The sequence below is a fragment of the Chaetodon trifascialis genome, chromosome 9 (genome assembly GCF_039877785.1).
Source record: "Chaetodon trifascialis isolate fChaTrf1 chromosome 9, fChaTrf1.hap1, whole genome shotgun sequence".
NCBI lineage: Eukaryota > Metazoa > Chordata > Actinopteri > Chaetodontiformes > Chaetodontidae > Chaetodon > Chaetodon trifascialis.
In genome coordinates, this window is record NC_092064.1 from 14,034,414 (window position 1) to 14,052,545 (window position 18,132).

General features: G+C 41.5%; 1 protein-coding gene across 1 annotated transcript in view; it reads right to left on the minus strand.

The window, feature by feature from the left end:
- sphkap (SPHK1 interactor, AKAP domain containing) overlaps positions 1-18,132 on the minus strand; it is a 97,546-nt gene that overhangs the window by 48,654 nt on the left and 30,760 nt on the right. The window contains exon 2 of the mRNA XM_070970879.1: positions 2,436-2,528. Within this exon, the coding sequence (XP_070826980.1) occupies positions 2,436-2,479 (44 nt within the window). The 5' untranslated portion in view covers positions 2,480-2,528. The remainder of the gene's footprint in view (positions 1-2,435; positions 2,529-18,132) is intronic.

Below are 18,132 nucleotides of genomic sequence, written 5' to 3' on the forward strand. Positions count from 1 at the left end.
TTCTGAGCATGTTAGGATGCTTACATTAGCATTTTGATCAAAACACCACCACCTCAGCTGCTAGCCTGGCTTTAGACTGCACTGTGTAAACACAGGAGGCGTAGCATGAACATCACATCAGCAGAGCAGCAGCAGCTTCAGTCCTCTGTCTGTATATATGCAGGATGCATTCACACACAGTACTGAGTGTAGGTCACCCATGTTTTGGCAGAACAGAGCCCAACACACAGTCACAGTCGTTGTGCGTGCACAACAGTAGAAAATAGACCGGAAGTGTAAAAATAAGCCTGTGTAGTGTTGGATGGATTCAAATGGAACCTCATACGTTCCTTCAGATGCATGTCAGACTGAAAAACATGACTTTACTATTGTTATCATCATTACTCACTACAGTATTTGAATGGCTGATGTGGGCTGTGTTTCAGAGGTCTGGACTGGACTGGTTACAAAAAGAAGATAAAAAAATTGACAATATGTAATCTAATGTAAAGTTTTGCAAAAACTCAACCAGCCTGCAAAGGCATATCAAATTTAATCTCCACATTCTGAAAAATAAAATAAAAATCTGGAAATGTTTTGGCCCAGTCACCTAACAGAATATATACTGTATTGTAATTCAGCCTTCATGATGTATTAGTACAGTTAGCAGTGTGACATCCTAGATTTTTTTTTGCTTCATGATTTATGAAGATGGATTAGCTTTAGTTATTGCACACTCACAACCACTGATTACAGCCATAATACTGTGTATGTGCTCAACACACACACACACACACACACACACACACACACACACACACACACACACACACACACACACACACTGATGACAAATGAACCACGTTCAAGCACCTGTGCACACATACACACCCAAGTTGTTCTTCTCCCAAAGTACATTTTGACCTACAATTATCTTCTGCCCTACTTCAGTCTGTCCCAGGTGATTCAGCCAAAATAACCGCAGTGCATTTGAAGCAGGTATTTGTCATGCCCTTCACCATTTATCACATCTGTCCTTCAAAGCGCTCCCCTGAAGTTTGATCTGCACATCTGCGCAATGCTGCTGTTCGTTCATATTGTCCAAGGGGTTGACCTAGGGGAGGTAAAGTGCTGTTTTTTGCTCCATATTACCTTAATTCTCAACTTAAACTGGAATCAACATGCATCTTATGATTTTGTTTTGGTGGGGAAAATTGGGGAATTCATATCTAGTCTTATCCATGGATGTGTTAAACACTAAATGTCAACTGTGGCATTCAGGTGAAAGCTGTTCTTCCAGTGCTCATTGATAAAGTTTATATTGCCTTTACTATTTCTTGCATGGATTGTTGTCTTTTGTCTGTCTTTTCCTCTCCATCTGCTGGCACACATAACAAACTCAAAAAGCTAAAAGAAATGAACACTGTCATTTCCCCGAAAAATGAAAACAAATCACCTACAGCAGCAGAGCCCACAGCACATTATTTCAACCTCAGCTCCTGCCAATGTTAACTTCCCAGCAACAAACATCCCTCCCTGCTCGACCACATTTCATTTAATATTACATCAAAACACACAGTGCTCCCACTCTCTTCACCATCTGTCCCACTTGTTTCTCTGTCCGACTCTGGGGTTGTGCTGCTGAGACATCGATGCTGTGGCTGATGATGAGGTGTCTCAAAGAGGCCTGCGCTCTCTCAGCAGCCTGGCGTCCATTAGTGCTTTATGACCAGGTCTCTGCCTCAGGAGTCCCAGTGCATGCACAAGTGTTTGCCTTTTCATTTTTGCCCTCTCTCGCTCCCTAACCAGATTCCTCGGGGAACACCAGCTCAGTTCCTAATGATATACTGCTGAAATTAAGTGTTATAATCAGCCCAAGACAGGCGTTAATGGGGTGGAGCAACAAAACAAGCTTTAGTGATACTAGGGATGGCTATTTTATCATGATGGGTTAAGAGCTGAAAACTATTGATCTCTCTGGAGAGAATAGTGACACAGAAAAGCAAGGTAAAAAGAAAAAACACCAGAAAATGGGAAGAAGAATAGAAAAATAAAGTGAACCCCAGAATTATTATTGTGTATCACAACAGCTGCCAGAGTAATTTTATTAGTAACTGGAAAACAACACAAAGGGTAGCACTATGTATTAGGCTGATAACAAAGCTAATTCTAATTTTAATGGGGATGTAAAAGGAATTCCCTTTTATCAGAGTTACATTATAATTCAGCTTGGGGGTTAGGATTTGTCATTACTTTTAAGTCCAAAAGGGCCGACGTAGTGTGTACAGGAAGTATGTAATATGAAACCATGCCTTTGTATAAACTACAGACATTTGAAGTCTTGTAGCATTGCTTCAGCAACATTTTTCTTGGCCCCATGACACCAAAAGTAGACTAAAGAAGCGCTGGTTAAATGCAGCACATGTACCATGAACAAAAGATAGTAAAGTACTTACAGTTCAGTGAAGGTCCGAAGCACATTGAACAGTGAGGACAGCATCTCTGGTCCGATTCTGCGTCTACCTTCCTAAATGGTTAGTCCAGGCTCTCTACCTGAAATACACAAAGATAGCCGAATGGATAAAAAGGTTTATACAAGCACACATACATACGCACTATATCAGTGTCAGAAAGGAGGAACAGATGGCTGCCTTTCTTTGAGACCGTCTCTGTCCAGCAGTTTTCCTCCGCATCATCTGGCAGGTAGATGTAAGCAATTTAAAGCACAGCGGTATGTCTTCACCTCTCCCACACACAGACGCACACTAACACACACACACACAAAAGTGGCACACAGACAAATATTTAAAGGGATTGAACAAATATCTAATATCTCTGCTGATAACAACAAGTAGGCTCCTGCTTGTTGCATACGATATCAGTTCAAATAACAGAAGCAAACTGTTTTGCATTTTAAGGTCACGCCATGATTCACAGAGGCAAAAGGGCTAAAACTTGAATACTGAATTCTGTTACACAAGTGTGAGAGAAGGAACGACAGAAAAGACAAATGTTTTACTTGCTAATGTGAATCTGTGGCTTATTGCCAAACTAACAAACTTTACATGTCAAAGTTTCCATCAGCAACATTTGGCCCCTTCATGCAGACTTTTTTTTTTTTTTTGGCTATGTTTCGTCTGACACTTTTTATAATACTCCATATTACCAGTAACATAATCTAGAGTAATAAAATATTTATCAGCCACATACAACATATGGTCATCCCACACTGGGTATGAAGTAAGAACCCTGTGCATGCTGTCTTGCACAAAGCCTCACTGTACATTTGTCTGCATAAACGAATAGACACGCTTGTATTTTAAGTAATAAAACAACAATTTAGCTCATTTTAGACAATAACTGTTACACAAAGGCATTTGTTTGTTTTTATATGGGAGTAAATGGAGATCGAAATGAGTAACTAATTTCAACATTAGGAAGAGCTACAGTAATAGTAAGCCTTACCAGAATACCTTACAGATGCTTAGGTTGTTCATTTAAACACTGCTAATACCTGTATTTTGCAGTTTAGGTTCTGAAACTAGAGCAAACTGTGGATGAACAACCACAGTATCTTCTTGGATTCAGTTTATCGGTGAAATCCAGATTATAGTCATACAGCACGGTTGTCACAGTGCTATGATGAGGTCATGGCAAATTGTAATGAGGAGGCTGCACACATTAATGAAGTTATTGGGCATTTTAATGAGGTCAGAGCACACAATGATCAAGTCATTAGACTGGTGTTGATGCTTAAGTTAATCTCATATATACACACACGCACATTAATTGCTTCCTGTAACACAATAAGGCCACATCCTCTTGAAGATTGCTGAAGATGGATGCAAACTTGATTAATTCTCATTAATGCATTTTATGCAACAGCAAAGACTATTAGAATAACACAAGGCCAGAGCTTGTGTCGTTCTGCCGGACAGTTGGGAAAAAAATAATTTCGTCATTTAATTCAGAGGACTTGATGCATAAAATACATGTAGAATTCATATGGTCTTAATCCATGTCATCTCGCTGTCATCTTTCCTCTTCACAGGAGTGGAAAGGGAAAAATGCACTTGCAAGAAGAAGAAATGTTAAGATGTGTATGAACTCCAGACTGTGACCAAAATGGCTGCATATGTGAACATTTGTTTCAGAGTGTGTGAGTTAAAGTCTTGCGTGGTTACATTGGTGAGAGTGGTCCAATCTGGGAGAAACGTCACCCTGCAGAGCTGGAGAGCCTCCAAAGCTCTCGATGCTGCAGTTACAGTCCTATCCAAATGTGTAAAGGAGAAACTACGTCTCATTTATTACATTTCCACTATTCATTAATTCAGTGGTGTCCTAATAGTATTGATTTACTGAGAGGAGAATGGGATCAACCTCATGTTATTCCATTAAACAAAGTGTTTGGGATCTGAGCTGCCACACACAGTCTCTGATTGGTCGATGGACTCAGTCCAAAGTTATCATATTTAGCTTGCTGACCACAACATACGTACATCGCTGACTCTCGGGAACCAGCTACAACTTAGTGTAGATGGCTAGCTTTGGTATGACTTCATGAATGTTATCAATAGTAATGATTTAGAGGTAAAGATTTCATTCATTCACTGTTCGTTTCAATGTTTGGATGAAAAACCTCTTAGAGGTATATTCGATAGCAGGGCTTCTCTTTCAGCATCTCTGCAGCACATGTTGCATATTCCTGAACTGATTTGTGTTCAAACTACCACACAGCAATTTAGGAGGTATTCTAGCACAGAAAAACTGTATACAATGCACAGAGAATGAGAAGAACAGGAGATTAGCAGGGGCCAAGAAGCTCTGTTTTGTCCAGGAGCCCTCTGACGGTTTCATCTCAGCCAAAATGCTTTGAAGCTTTGAACGCACAGCAAGCATGCATGTTACATCATCAGTGTTGCACTCTTAAACGTCACCAATGGCAGTCAAGGTACAAAGAGAACAAACTTCTTTTATTCCAGAGAATGGACCTTATTTCCACCCTTTCAACACTTGGATGGTGGAGTTACAATGCATCTACACGCTCTCAGCAGCAAATCAAACATGATGTGACAAACACCTCAGCCTCATCAGACAAGACAATCAGCACACTAGCAGAAAGGCCCTAATTAGCCCCTTGAGCTGGTCTCTTCAAGCCAATCTACAGCACAGACCAAAAAAAAAAAAAGATTTGACTGGTACATCTGAGGAGGAAATAAGAACTGCTTTGTGTGGCCTTACTCGTCCCTGCAGGATTTGTTTCATTTTGTAGTGTCTTGCTCAAGAACACTTCAGAACAATTTTATGAATCCCCACCTATAGTTTCAAGTAGTCTTTAAAGTCTTTATCTTGAAGCTTTTCATTTTCATTTCAAGTCATTATGACTGAATGAGTTTACAGTGGCGATTGAGTCAATGGCCCACTGATTAAAGTAGTACAAATATTTACATATTTGTAATATTACAAACTGGGTATCTGTGGCGATATTCCTCTGCTGCCGCTTCACATGAGAAGCATTTGACTGGTGAAACACAGCTGGACTTCTATTCTGAAGTGGTCACAGGAAATGCAACGTGTCTGTCAATGAGGTGTGCACTTAATGCTATAGTTAATGTCAACCAAACAAGAAAACGGTCATTTTTGGCATTTTCTGAAAGCAGATTAGTTTGAAATCTTGCATGGAGCCACAGTAACACTGCAACAGCAGCCACAGTGAGCTGTTAGATAAAGAGCTGCAGGCAACAGGCTGCAAACCTCTAACTTCTCAGCAGGGGAACAAACTCTTTTCAGGTTCACTGTGCCCTGCTGTTTGCAGGCTTGTGCAATGCGCAGCATAAAATCAGATCACGGCTGTTCCAGAATGACAGAGATTGATTGTAGCTGCTTTAAAGAAAAAGCAGGTAAAATGAACTCAAGGTTTATTTTACAGGTGAGCTGCTCAGTTGCCAAAATGGAGTCTGAAACATACTCTTGGTAAATACACAAAGACAGATTACAAGCCCGTCTCAGGCTGTGCAAACATATGACAGGGTTGAACAAAAGAAATCCATACAGGGGATTGTGAAAATGAATACTTGATTGTGGAAGAAAAAAAACGTATTCCACTGTATTGGTGGCACTGAACGCACTGCATGATGGACACTAGGACCAAAGAACATGGGAAAACAGGGTCCATAATCAGATAATAGGTGATCTGAATTCCTAATTTCTGGCCAATTTTGACAGCCCGACATCGCTATGGAGGCAAGAAAGCCCAATCTTCAAAGGGGCAATAAGAGAGACTCGTCAAACTAGCCTAACATGCAACACACTAAGAATTAGGATTACAGGTTACACTTGCTATATCAGCTATTACATTCCTTTTACATAACATTGTTTTTTTCACAGCAAGGCAAATGTCAAGATGAAACGGGGTTAATGAGCCACTTTGGTGTCTGAAGCAGTCTCCCACGATATTGACGATTGCCGTTATTCACGTCATGAGTTTTCACACACCACAGCTGCGACAACCCTCAGTGTCTCAGGTGTTATACTGCAGTGGCGCAACAGGACGTCTAGAACATGCTGAGAAGAAAAGGCATTGCCAATAACACTTAGCATTTGCTTTAACATGCTTGAAGAAATGGCTAGGGGGACATAACACATGGGACAGCTACAGTTAATTTGAAGTTTACAGTAAATGCTCAATTTCCAAGAGATTATCGATGACTTTGTTGTGGTTGATCACATATTTCACACAATTAGAATTATCCTAATGTGGGCAATATAAGGATCTATTTGATGCTGTTAGAAGAATTCTGAGCTGAGATTTATGTCACTGCAATCTTTCAGTCAGGTCTGAAGAGGGCGAAGGAGAGGGCTTGAGGTAAGTGGGGCCAAGGGGGGCACTGTGACTTTGGTGAGCATCACTTGTTCCGCCTTTTCATCAGGCGCTGGGAAATCAGGATGGCAGCGCGGCGTCACATAATGAGCCACGCAGCCCTTCTGGCAGTTTTTGTGCTCGCTGGGTTCCAGTATGGTGCCAGGTCTCTCCACAGTACCTGCCAAAGAGACTCTCTTCTCTTCTCTTCCCAGATTAAAGTGGTTCTCGTTTTTCCTCCATTATGTTCGAATTGATGGAACCAAGGAAAACAAGACAAGGAAAGGGGAAAAAGAGAAAATAGGAAAACAAAAATGGGAATAGTGAATCTCGCCTGTGTGTGTTAAAGTGCAAGCCACTGACAGTCTACTGATGAAGTCCCCTCTCGCCGTGTAACCTCTGCTGACTCAACTACTCCATCTTGATTAAATCTGATAACCCTCATCCTACCATCTTCCCTCCTTTCTTCCCCTTGCTTGTATTTCCATATGCGCCTCCATCTGTGTGCTGTCTCAATTGTTCACTTCTCACTTCATTTATGTATCGCATGGTTGCTTTTTTTGTGGCTTATGCTATAACTCATAAAACCAGTCATACTTGTCTACACACACAGCGGTTATTGAATATGTTAAACAAGACAGCACCATCAGTGGAACCATCCTTAACTCTGCAAGTCCAGCACAGTGGGCAACACTGATATTTTCTGCTCTATTAATACTGAAGCCTCTTTAAACTCTGCATGTGCACGGTTGTAAGAAAATGCAGTCCTTACAGTATTAAGTGCTTTGTGGTTGTAGCACTTAAATGCTATCCAACAAATCAACAGCTCATAAAAACAAATGATCCTTAGTTGTATTCAAGTAACGCAAAATAGAAACTATTTATTTTCTTTAGAATTTTATATGTTGAATAAAACTTAAATAAATAACCAATTCAAATCACACTGTTTTACCTCAACTAAAAAAATGAATGTGAACACGATAGATGATTTGCATTGTAGCCATGTACCCACTGAGCTGCTCTATTAAAACAAGCATTAAGACTCAGCTTGTCAAAGTGCCTAAAATGAAGTCCGACAGCAGATGCTTGAGAGAGAGTCACAATGATTTTTCTCATCTGACCCATGCAATTAAGTCAGTGACCTTCTGCATACAAGCTTCTCTTCATGTTCAGGCTGCAACCTTAGAGCTTCCTTTAACGACGTGTTCAGCAGGATTATCAGTGGCAACATGCCAAAATCAGCTTTACATCTTCCCAGGTTGTCAGCAAGTGACAAAGTGGCTCCAGAATGGAGGGGTGGGGAGATGCTGTCAAGCAAATGAGTCATCAAGAGGAATAACCTGCAGAGGGAACCTCAGAGCCTGTCAGTTTGGATGAGTATACCAGTGTGTGTGCCTTGTCACAGTTTGTCATGCAAATGTGTGAGTGACAGAGACGGAGAGAGATGAAGAGTCTTTGCTTGTTCTGTAAAAAACTGCATGTTGTTGCTCTCAGACTGGGGAGTGCTGGGTACTGTCTCTCACTGATGTATTGTTAAAGGCTCATTATTGGCTCCAAGCTGCAGAGTGACTGTGGAAGTCTTACCAGAGAGAGTCGCTGACTAAAGTGACACGCTGCATCCACTATAGTTGCTTTTGATTATGCAAGGAAAGAATAGAGTGAATACTTGTTTCCCCCTCGTACAACCGGAGGGAAAACAACAAGGAAATATTCATGGTTGGCAAAAGCAAACGTGACATGAGAGGTCAAGTGACGGTGAGTTCAGAGCTGCACGTACACAGTACGCGAGTTTCATCTCAGCGTGAGCAAGGGACTCAAGCAGCCACCAAAAGCCCCATGGAAAAAGGCAAAAAGGAGAGGAGGGAAGAGGAGGCACATGGACAGATGCACTGACATTTCCCACCCATTACCATGGTCCACAGAGTGTGTGCTCGCTCTGCCCACAGACGCTGCTCCTCCTGGCTGTGGTGTGCAACGGTGTGTAACATCGACAGGCTGTAAATATGTTTACAGAGCATCTTAAGGTAACAAGGCGAGGGCAAAGTTTTAAAGAAATATGGCCTGAAGCAGGGTTTAGGTTTTGTAACCGGCACCGTATCATGAAAGGCAGTGCATGCTTCAATAAATAAACGCTCTGATAAAATATACATGGCATGCAGCAAACTGATTCATGTACATGCAACAGGAGTACAGGGTAGGCTATTTAAATGTTCCACGTGAGCAGAAGTGCTGTTGAGTTACTGTAAATACTTTGGATTACTGGTGTAAAAATCCACTTGCACTAAGTTAAAACCATAACCTCTGTTAGCTTGTTACACAGTGAAACGTACTGATCCACAGGTCACGTAATACCCCCAACCTGGTAACATGCCCATATGGTGTTTTTTATTTGCTACAAGACATATCATGGACAAAATAAGCAGTCAACGCCATGACTGAGCATTTCCACCTTGGAACGGCTGTGTACTATGGTCTCATGGACAGCCAGGGTTTCATCCTCGCTTACATCCTGTCCACTTGCGGAGTGTGGCTGCAGTGAAACGAGGGGCATCAGAGGAGAAGCCAGGTGTAATTACATAGTAGTTTCACTATTCTCAAAACAATTGCAGACACATGTTCTGTTTCCTGCTGCATAGTTGGAAAAGGAAAAATACTGAAGCCCGACGCTGTTCCATCTATTTATCCTTGGGACACAGCGAGTACGAGCCAACATGTTAGTAAGTTTATTTTTCTCTGGTTTTATCAAGTGGGTCCAAACAAAGCTGCAGTGTGCTAGACAATGTTAGCCAACGTTAGCCTGCCAAGTTACATGATGATTCATATCAAAAGCTGACGAAGAAAGTTACTGCTGAATTAGATGATAGTTATATTCATTCCGATAATTCTGACAGAAAACTTTTAGGTTGTTCTTCCGAAGAACAACCAGTTTGAACAAATGGCTGAATTACTCCTAAATTGCTACTTGGCATTGTGGAGGTACGACAGCTAGCCAAACGGAAAACAAGGTGAGCAGAAGCTGAAGCGAGCTGAAGGCAAGTGGCAGCGGGGTGGGTGGGGATGGAAGAGGGGGCTATTTGCATATTCATAGTTTCATGCATACTAAATGAAGGCAAAGATATAGACTTTGATCTAAGTCATTTTAAGGCATGACAGGATTTTTTCAAGGAAAGTAAAATCTAAATATGTAATCCTGATGGGTTTAATCAATTCCACGAGAGGAACTATAAACGTAGAGACAGAGGGCAGCACAGTGGCCTCCACTGCAGAGTCAGAGCTGGCCATAGTTTTAAACATGAACACTATGAACCACATCACCTGCTCAGTGCACAATGGCAAATGTGAGTGTTCCTACAGCTCATGACAGTGATGTGACAGCTGTTCTGTAGGTGACACAGTGTGTGTTGAAGGGTGACATCATTCAAACAAAACACTATTATGTCTTTTTATAGCGACAGGCAGTCTGTATGCTTGAATTTCCATCTAAACCTCAGTTTCTCATCACTGCTTGTCATTTCTTTCCACACAGAGCATCATGCCATCTCTCTTTCCTCCCTCCCCTTCCTGTATACATACTGAATATTTGATAGCCAAGTGTGTGTTTGATTTCACGTGCCCAGCCCGCCTGTCTGGCACAGTGAAAACTGTACTGAATAAAGAGATTTCTAAATGTGGCTATTGATTTTGTGTCTGTCTCTCTGTGTATGGTTTCAGCTGTTCAGAGTGATGAAATATGCCCAGAATGTTTGTTTTTCTCTTTATTATGTAGCCCTGCTGTGTGTTTATTTATTTACAGCAGCGGAACTTAACATGGAGATGTTTAAATAGACATGTTTGAACATTTGCACCGTAGTAGAGTGAGAGGGCAGTTTTGAAGGAGAATGGAATAACAAGGAGTTTCATTTCATTTTCATTTCAATACATTTGAAAAAGGCAAAAAACTAGAACCTGGTTAAAAAATCAACTATATCATCCTGCAATGCACAGTGTTGGCCAATCAAAGACATGCGAGCACCGTTCCTGTTAGAATACCTTAAAATGTAAATGGTGTAGGTTGAGACGGAGGAGAACTATGCGTATCAATTGGGGTTTTTAACACAGTTTGCGACACATGGCCTCTTGTCTGTTTATGGTCACCAAACAAATCTCGCCAGCAGTTTTCAATGCTGGGGTCGAGACGCATGCACAAAACAAAAGGTCACATTTCTGATCAGAAGGAGAAACACGTCTACTTTGAAATACTGTGAAAGACTTGGCTATCAACAGCAGTCCGGACGTGCACATGGACAACGCCGACCTTTTCAAGAAGGTGACTGAATGAATGAAAGAGGGAGGCTGTGGTTGCGCGGCTGCATGTAAACGAGAATATTAGTTGGAATATTCATTTTCATTAACTGTGTCAAAAGCTTAGCGGGAATATTATCTTTCAGAAGAAGAACAAAAACCTGAGTATTGTTGCATGTAAATGTGGTCACTCAAATAGGAGATCCTGGATAGCGTTTCATCTTATCACCAGTGCCTGAAGCGACACACTTAAAATCAGACAGACAAATAAGACATTTTTCCTTATCAAAATGCTAATTATTAGATTATGAGCTTCCTCTAGATATAAGCCAGCAACTGTTTTGACAGATCTGATGCTGAGCCTGCATGCTGCAGCAGCAGCTGCAGTCTTTCAGCCACAGCACTGCCCACTGCACACAGGAAGACACTACTTGAAAAACGTGAATAAATGACTCAGCATATATTACTCATTAAAAGACTAATCAGAACACTTTCCTTTTTCCTCCACAACCATATCCAAGTCATATCTTATGTATTTAACACATGTTGAAATAAAAAATAAGCCAGGATACAGTTGGCTAAAAATTAGCCACAGTGACAGCAGTATGTATACACAGGTTCACCAGTGGCTACTGTTAGCTAGCCAGCTAAGAACACAGAACATATAAATACTACTTCGAAGTTACTGCGGGCTGAATTTCCATCCTTTAGGTTGATGCTAGTTGTCCCTCAGTCCATTTCCCAGATTGTGGTTTTGTGATGGAGTCACAAATGTGTAGCTGTCAGTCAGGACCCCTGGTGATGGAGCCCTGGCTCATCACCAGGGGTCCAGCACTCAAAAGAGTCACTGTTTTAGGGAACAACCCACAGCAGCTACTCTAAGTGATGGATGATGGATGATGGTCTTTTAGCTTGTGTCTGACATGGTTACGTAGTCATGTACGTAATGCTGACTGTAGCTCCAGATCATTCTTTCAACCATCTGACTCACAAAAGCTCTGTGTTTGGTTCTTTGTCTATTTTTCTGTCTTGCTCTGCTTCTTTATCTCCTCTCCCACTTGTGTTTCGCTCCCAGCCCACTCTCTCAGTGGGGAGGACGGACAGACGCTGCTTAGCTAATGCTCCTGCTGGCTCGGTGTTAGTTTTAGCGTCAATTTTTGCTTGTAACTGCGAGTCAACTAACAAATGGCCATTATTGAAGATGTGACCAGATCTCAGCACATCTCCGGCTCATGGTGGGATGTCTGGAGCACTTTGTACCTAAACAATTGGTCCGAGAAGGACGCTACAGCTGCTCCAGGATTTTCATCATTCCACCAAGTCAGTTTTCACTTGAAAGGAACGTTGTACTGTGCTGTCATGCACAGAAGCTGCTTATAACAGACAAGAAACACCTTTCCTTTCAGACAATATGGGTCAATCACGAAAACGTTTTCCAGACATTTACAAAAGCTGCTTTTGAGAAGTAGCACAAGTCCTAAAAACAACTCAGAGGTGCATCTTCCAGGGGAACATCCACAATGAAAAGTCAATGAACTTGTGACTTTGCTTTTTGTTAAGTTTCCTCGCCCCAGTTTTTCCAACATGGCATGAGCCAGATGTGCCAACAAATACCTCACACACTGGGCAATCACTTTACTTATGCATGCTGTTTAAGGCTTTGTGTCCTGATACACATGCATATACATGCTTACATGGACAAATGGTATCTAAGTTTAAACTTAAAAATGTACATTTCATGTAGATTACGTGTGTCCACTGTGTCTCTCTGTGTGTACATGTAAAATCTAGTGTTCGTAGGTGGCTGTCAATCACCTTGCTAATCCCCTTTGAGGCTGGGACCCTTCACACCAGTGTGTTCAATATGACACAAGTGCATTTCCTTTCTCTACAGGATTCTGACCTTTAGAATAATATTTAGCCCCTGAGGCAATCCAGGATGTTGCTAGTGCTAATTTCCAATAGGCAAGGTGGGCGTAAAAGGGTGTTTGCAGGAGGGGCAGTCACATAAATCACGCTACAAATCATGCTACATTATAGAGAAGAGACAAAACATGAACTACTGGTAAACTGCAAATAAACAAGTGCACAAAAACAACTTATTTCTCCAATCTGCAATTGGTATACAGTAGTTTCAATGCAGCTGTTACAGTCTGTATGATCTGCATTGCAACTGTAGAAAAGGGTGAAAACAGATTAACACAGATCATTAAAAACACCTCCTATTGGCTAAATGGACTGTGACAAATTTATCTGCGCAGACAGAGTTCAGCAATCTGACACAGATGGATGCATGGCTCCCATCACTGACGATGAACTAAATTAGAGAACTCCGACATAATGGATCAGTATGATGGGCCCTAAACCAGAGCTCAGTTAAATGACAAACATTTGATTTATTTAGAAATATTGAAAATAAGTTGATTTCTTTAATGGCCCAATATTAACAGGATCGCACAGCACAACCTCAGTAACTGCAAGACTGCTTTGGTCTCTTCAAGGTGAATGAGGTGGAGTGAGAACTATTTCTCATAGTGCTGAGTTATTATACTCATCTCTAATTTTCACTCTAACCTGGTGTTCTTCCTGCAGTCGCTTCCTATGAGAGGCATTTCACTGGCAAAGCTAAAAATGAAGAAAATGTGACTTCTATGCTGTGTTTCAAATGTTTTAAATATTTACCTCAGTGGATCCAGTCAAAGAACATTTATTTCTATGTCCATCTGTCTGAGTCACCTCAGAACCATGTATGCATGCACTCTTACTGTGTTTGACACACACAGACACACACGCACGCACACACACTTGTTTGTAAAGGTCTGGTCTAACAAATGTGTGTGTGCGTGTGTGTGTCGATGGATGGGTGGGTGAGTGTCTCTTTGTCTGATGTGAGCCGTCAGGTGTGACCATGCGGTGCCCAGTGGGAAAGGACTGGGACTCAGACGGACGCAGTAGTCTTGTTTCTAGTGCTGGGAAAGGGCAGGGTGTGGACGAAAGAGAGCACAAGACACGTGAGAGATGGTGTGTGTGTGTGTGTGTGTGTGTGTGTGTGTGTGTGTGTGTGTGTGTGTGTGTGTGTGTGTGTGTGTGTGTGTGTGTGTGTGTGTGTGTGTGTGTGTGTGTGTGTGTGTGTGTGTGTGTGTGTGTGTGTGTGCGTGTGTGTGAAGAACTGGAGGGCCTCCATCACCACACTCGCTCAAAGAACTCCTCTGGCCTTTGAGCTGCTGTCCACACTAATACAAATATACCTGACACTTGGCTGGGCTGTTTTCTGTGTGTGTATCTGCTGGCACGGAAAAGGGAAACATAACTCTGTGTTTGACATTTGGGGCTTTCTCCCCCCCTCCCGGAGGTGTAACTGTAATTAATGTGTTTTGCTCCAGCAGTTTACATGCAGCATTTGTGTGCAAAACGTGAGCTTATTTCTCCCAGCTGTGTGGGACACCATGCTGTACGTGTGTTTCTGCAGCGTTGTATGCCTGCTTGCAAGGCAGCGGCGGGTCTATTTATAGCACAACCTGATGATGTATTTATCTGCCAGTTATAGTCATGAGGCTCAAGCAGCACAGGTCCATGAAGCACTTAGGAGCAAACAAAGCCTCAGCACAATGCTTCAATCAGGGGAGCAATTGAAAACAAAGGTAAAGATGGAGGGCCATTTATCTACCTCTCAATTTCACCTGAAATCACACCCTGTGAAAAAGATGTGTGTTTCAGCTGCATTTATCACTTTTCTGTCTCGTGTCCGTCTGACAGAAAAGAGATGCTCTTATTCTAACCAATGTATCTGTCTACACTGGTTGGGGAAGGGCTGGCTGTAGCTGTTACCCAAAGCACAGTTTGCTGAAGTCTATTTTCTTCAATTTTACACATGTAAGTATGTGATTGTGTATCGATCTGAGGCTGCTGTGGATTGCTTTTAAGTGCACAGCAGCACTGTAGCTGAATGGCTGCAGTGAGCACGCTGACAGGAGACTGTAGCTGCCGCTCTGCTGATGTGCTACTTCTGCTTTTTTTAGAGAAAGTCTTCGGGATCAATGCAAATAAATTGCAGAGTAAATTGTACTTTAGGCAAAGTGACCTTCAGCTAGTCATTACATGGAGTGCAATATTTAGCTCAGTTCAGCTGGTGTATTAGTATTACAAATGGCAGTTTTTAATCACTTGTACTAAACACTGCACAAAGCTAATTGATTGTTTTGAGACGTCCAAGTTGGCAGCAAGAAACTTTAAATCAAGCTTGAAAAGGCCAGTGAGAGCTGTGGCAGATTTCCACATTTACATCTAAGGAAACAGACTTTTTGTGTGTTCTTGCTCATGCATCAAACAAAATGAAATTTAGTTTTTTCACAAACACAGTGATCAAATAGTGCATTTTTGACTGACACATGTGAACAACTGGACAGCAATAACACACCACATAACACATCCTTTCAATTTTACATTGGTATTATGTAGAGCAACAAACAGCAGCAGCTCAGTGTACCACTGCTTCGACCAAATGGAAAGACGAATTTTTTGATGTAACAACTGCTCCCTGAAGGAGGGAGACAGGGTACATTAGTGCAATAGTTTTGCCCTTTCCAGCTCTCCCTGAGCTCAGCGAACAGCAGCTGTTAAAAGGAGCCTCAGCAGGTCTGAGCCTCCACGCCTGCCAGTGGTCATCAGTGTTTTTAAGCATGACTGAAATTATCCCAGTGATGAGCCAGGGAACGGTTGTTATGTCTGTAACCTTGTGTCTTACGTGGCATTTGAGTGAATCGTGAATCATAATGGGCAGAAGTTTTTATTCTTTTTATACACTGCGTCGTCCACTTAGATGTGCTGGAACAAACTACTCACACCATTTCCCTCATCTGTACACCTGTCATCGTCCTTTCTCTCTCCTCTCTGCATGCATGTGTTGTAGCCTTCTTTAAAGGCCTCTCTGCATTATTTAGATCTCAGGGCTATTTTCAGACACCTTGAATTATGTACATACAGAGTCTAAATGAATCCTGCCAGCAACCAAGAAGTGTTTGATAGCTTTACTGATCCCTCACATGTGTGTGCTCTCTGGAGCTGCACACACAGTGTGTTTTCTTTTTGTTCTTTCTCCAGACAGATGTGTGGGAAAGGTCACATGAATAAATAGAGTATATAAAATCAAACTGTGTACTTTTCTGTACAGTATGTAAGTGTGTAAGTGTGTGTGTGTGTGTGTGTGTGTGTGTGTGTGTGTGTGTGTGTGTGTGTGTGTGTGTGTGTGTGTGTGTGTGTGTGTGTGTGTGTGTGTGTGTGTGTGTGTGCCTGGCAGTGTGATGCTATGTGTTCCAGTAATACTGTAGAGATCAATTGTCTCCGTGTGCATTAGCGAAGCGGTCTGACCCGTTGGGATAAGCATGGAAGCGGATGCCAGCACTATAGTAGCCCAGCATAGCGTGTGATTTCATCCATTTAATCCCCGTCTGCCCCTTTGTCTCTCGCACTCTCTCCTTCTGTTTCACCCATTCCTCACCCTCTTGCATTTGGTATCACAGCACATTTATCCCTTAGCTTCACATCATCTCTTACACTGATTAAATGCTCTACCCCACTGTACACTTCAGGCTTTTAACTTGCACATGGATACTTTGACGAACACAGCACAACAAACAACCAATGAGCAGATAAGAGTAAAAGGGCACCATTTCTTAACAGGATGCACAAAAGGTGAAACACATCACTGGCAAATCTGCCAGTGAGCTTGATATACTCGACTGAAGTAAAACAGTAGAGCAGCAGGTCAGAAAACAAAAACAATGAGCTAAAAGAGGCTAAAACAGTGTAGAGTTGAGGGGAACCACAGAGTTGGGTTATAATTCTGCAAGTGACGCCTTTGACATTACAAAGTTATTGGTTGAAATAGTAATATTGATTCATGTGTCTTTAAGTAAAACTAAATAAAGTGATTTATTTGTAATTACACAGTAATTCCTTTGCTAAATGTATAGAGATGCTATTGACTTAAAAGTAAAATTAGTCAAGAATGGCCCATTTTAAAGTGTTACTTTATCAGCACATTTAGTGACATTTTGTGGAACTAACTTGTGTTTTGTGTGTAAAATCTTCAGCTTATTAAAGCCAGCAGATAATACAAGAAATCCTAGTTAAGTCCAGTCCTTGAGAAGAGGTAATCTTGCTGAGAAGTATGATGTCCAACTGACAAACCAGTGTTCAAAAAGCAATTAACTGCTGCCAAGCACTTTATTGTCCATATATTTTAATGACAGTCCACTGTGCATTTTCATCTTTTTCATTCAGAGGTTTTAATATCAGAAAGACCAAAAAAAAAAAAAAAAGTTATTTTGTTGTAGCCGTAGAGTGCTAAGGACGATGGATTTCTTAATGTGGTTGAAGTCAAATTAATTTGACCTGTTCGGCACTGCCAACATCCTGCACATTCCAAGTCTCTTGAGCTCAAATGAGGCAGATATGACGACCACTTCACATAAAATCACGATGCATTAAATTGGCTGAGTGATGAAAAGTCGTCATGTCCTGCGAGAATGTGTTTTGATAATGAGTGATAAAAGGTGGGAGAGACAAAAAGAGACGGGAAATGACAGACGGCGTTGAGACGGCCAAAAAGCAGCTCATGTTAGCAGCTCAAACTAATCTGTACTAATGTTTAATGTCATTTAAAAGCCTGATGAGGAGAGCAGAAAGGACAGAGGAAGGCAGAGTAGGGAAGTGACGTAGAGAGAAAAAGAAAAATGATGGAAGACGGGGCAATGCAAAAATAATTAAGGTATCAATCTAGAGATGAAAATGAAAAAATAAACATCAGTTTAAACACTGGTCTGTGCTGAGGCTAACTGTGGTATTCTTTCTGTGTTTATCTGCTAAATAAACATTTAGTTTTATGAGCAAAGTGGAAAATGACAGTATAGATGTCAGCAAGATGAAGTTAAACAAATGGGGTCATACATGTAAAACTAGCGCTGATCTGCTTTCATTTACTGTATTATGATTTGACAAGATGATGTACTCAC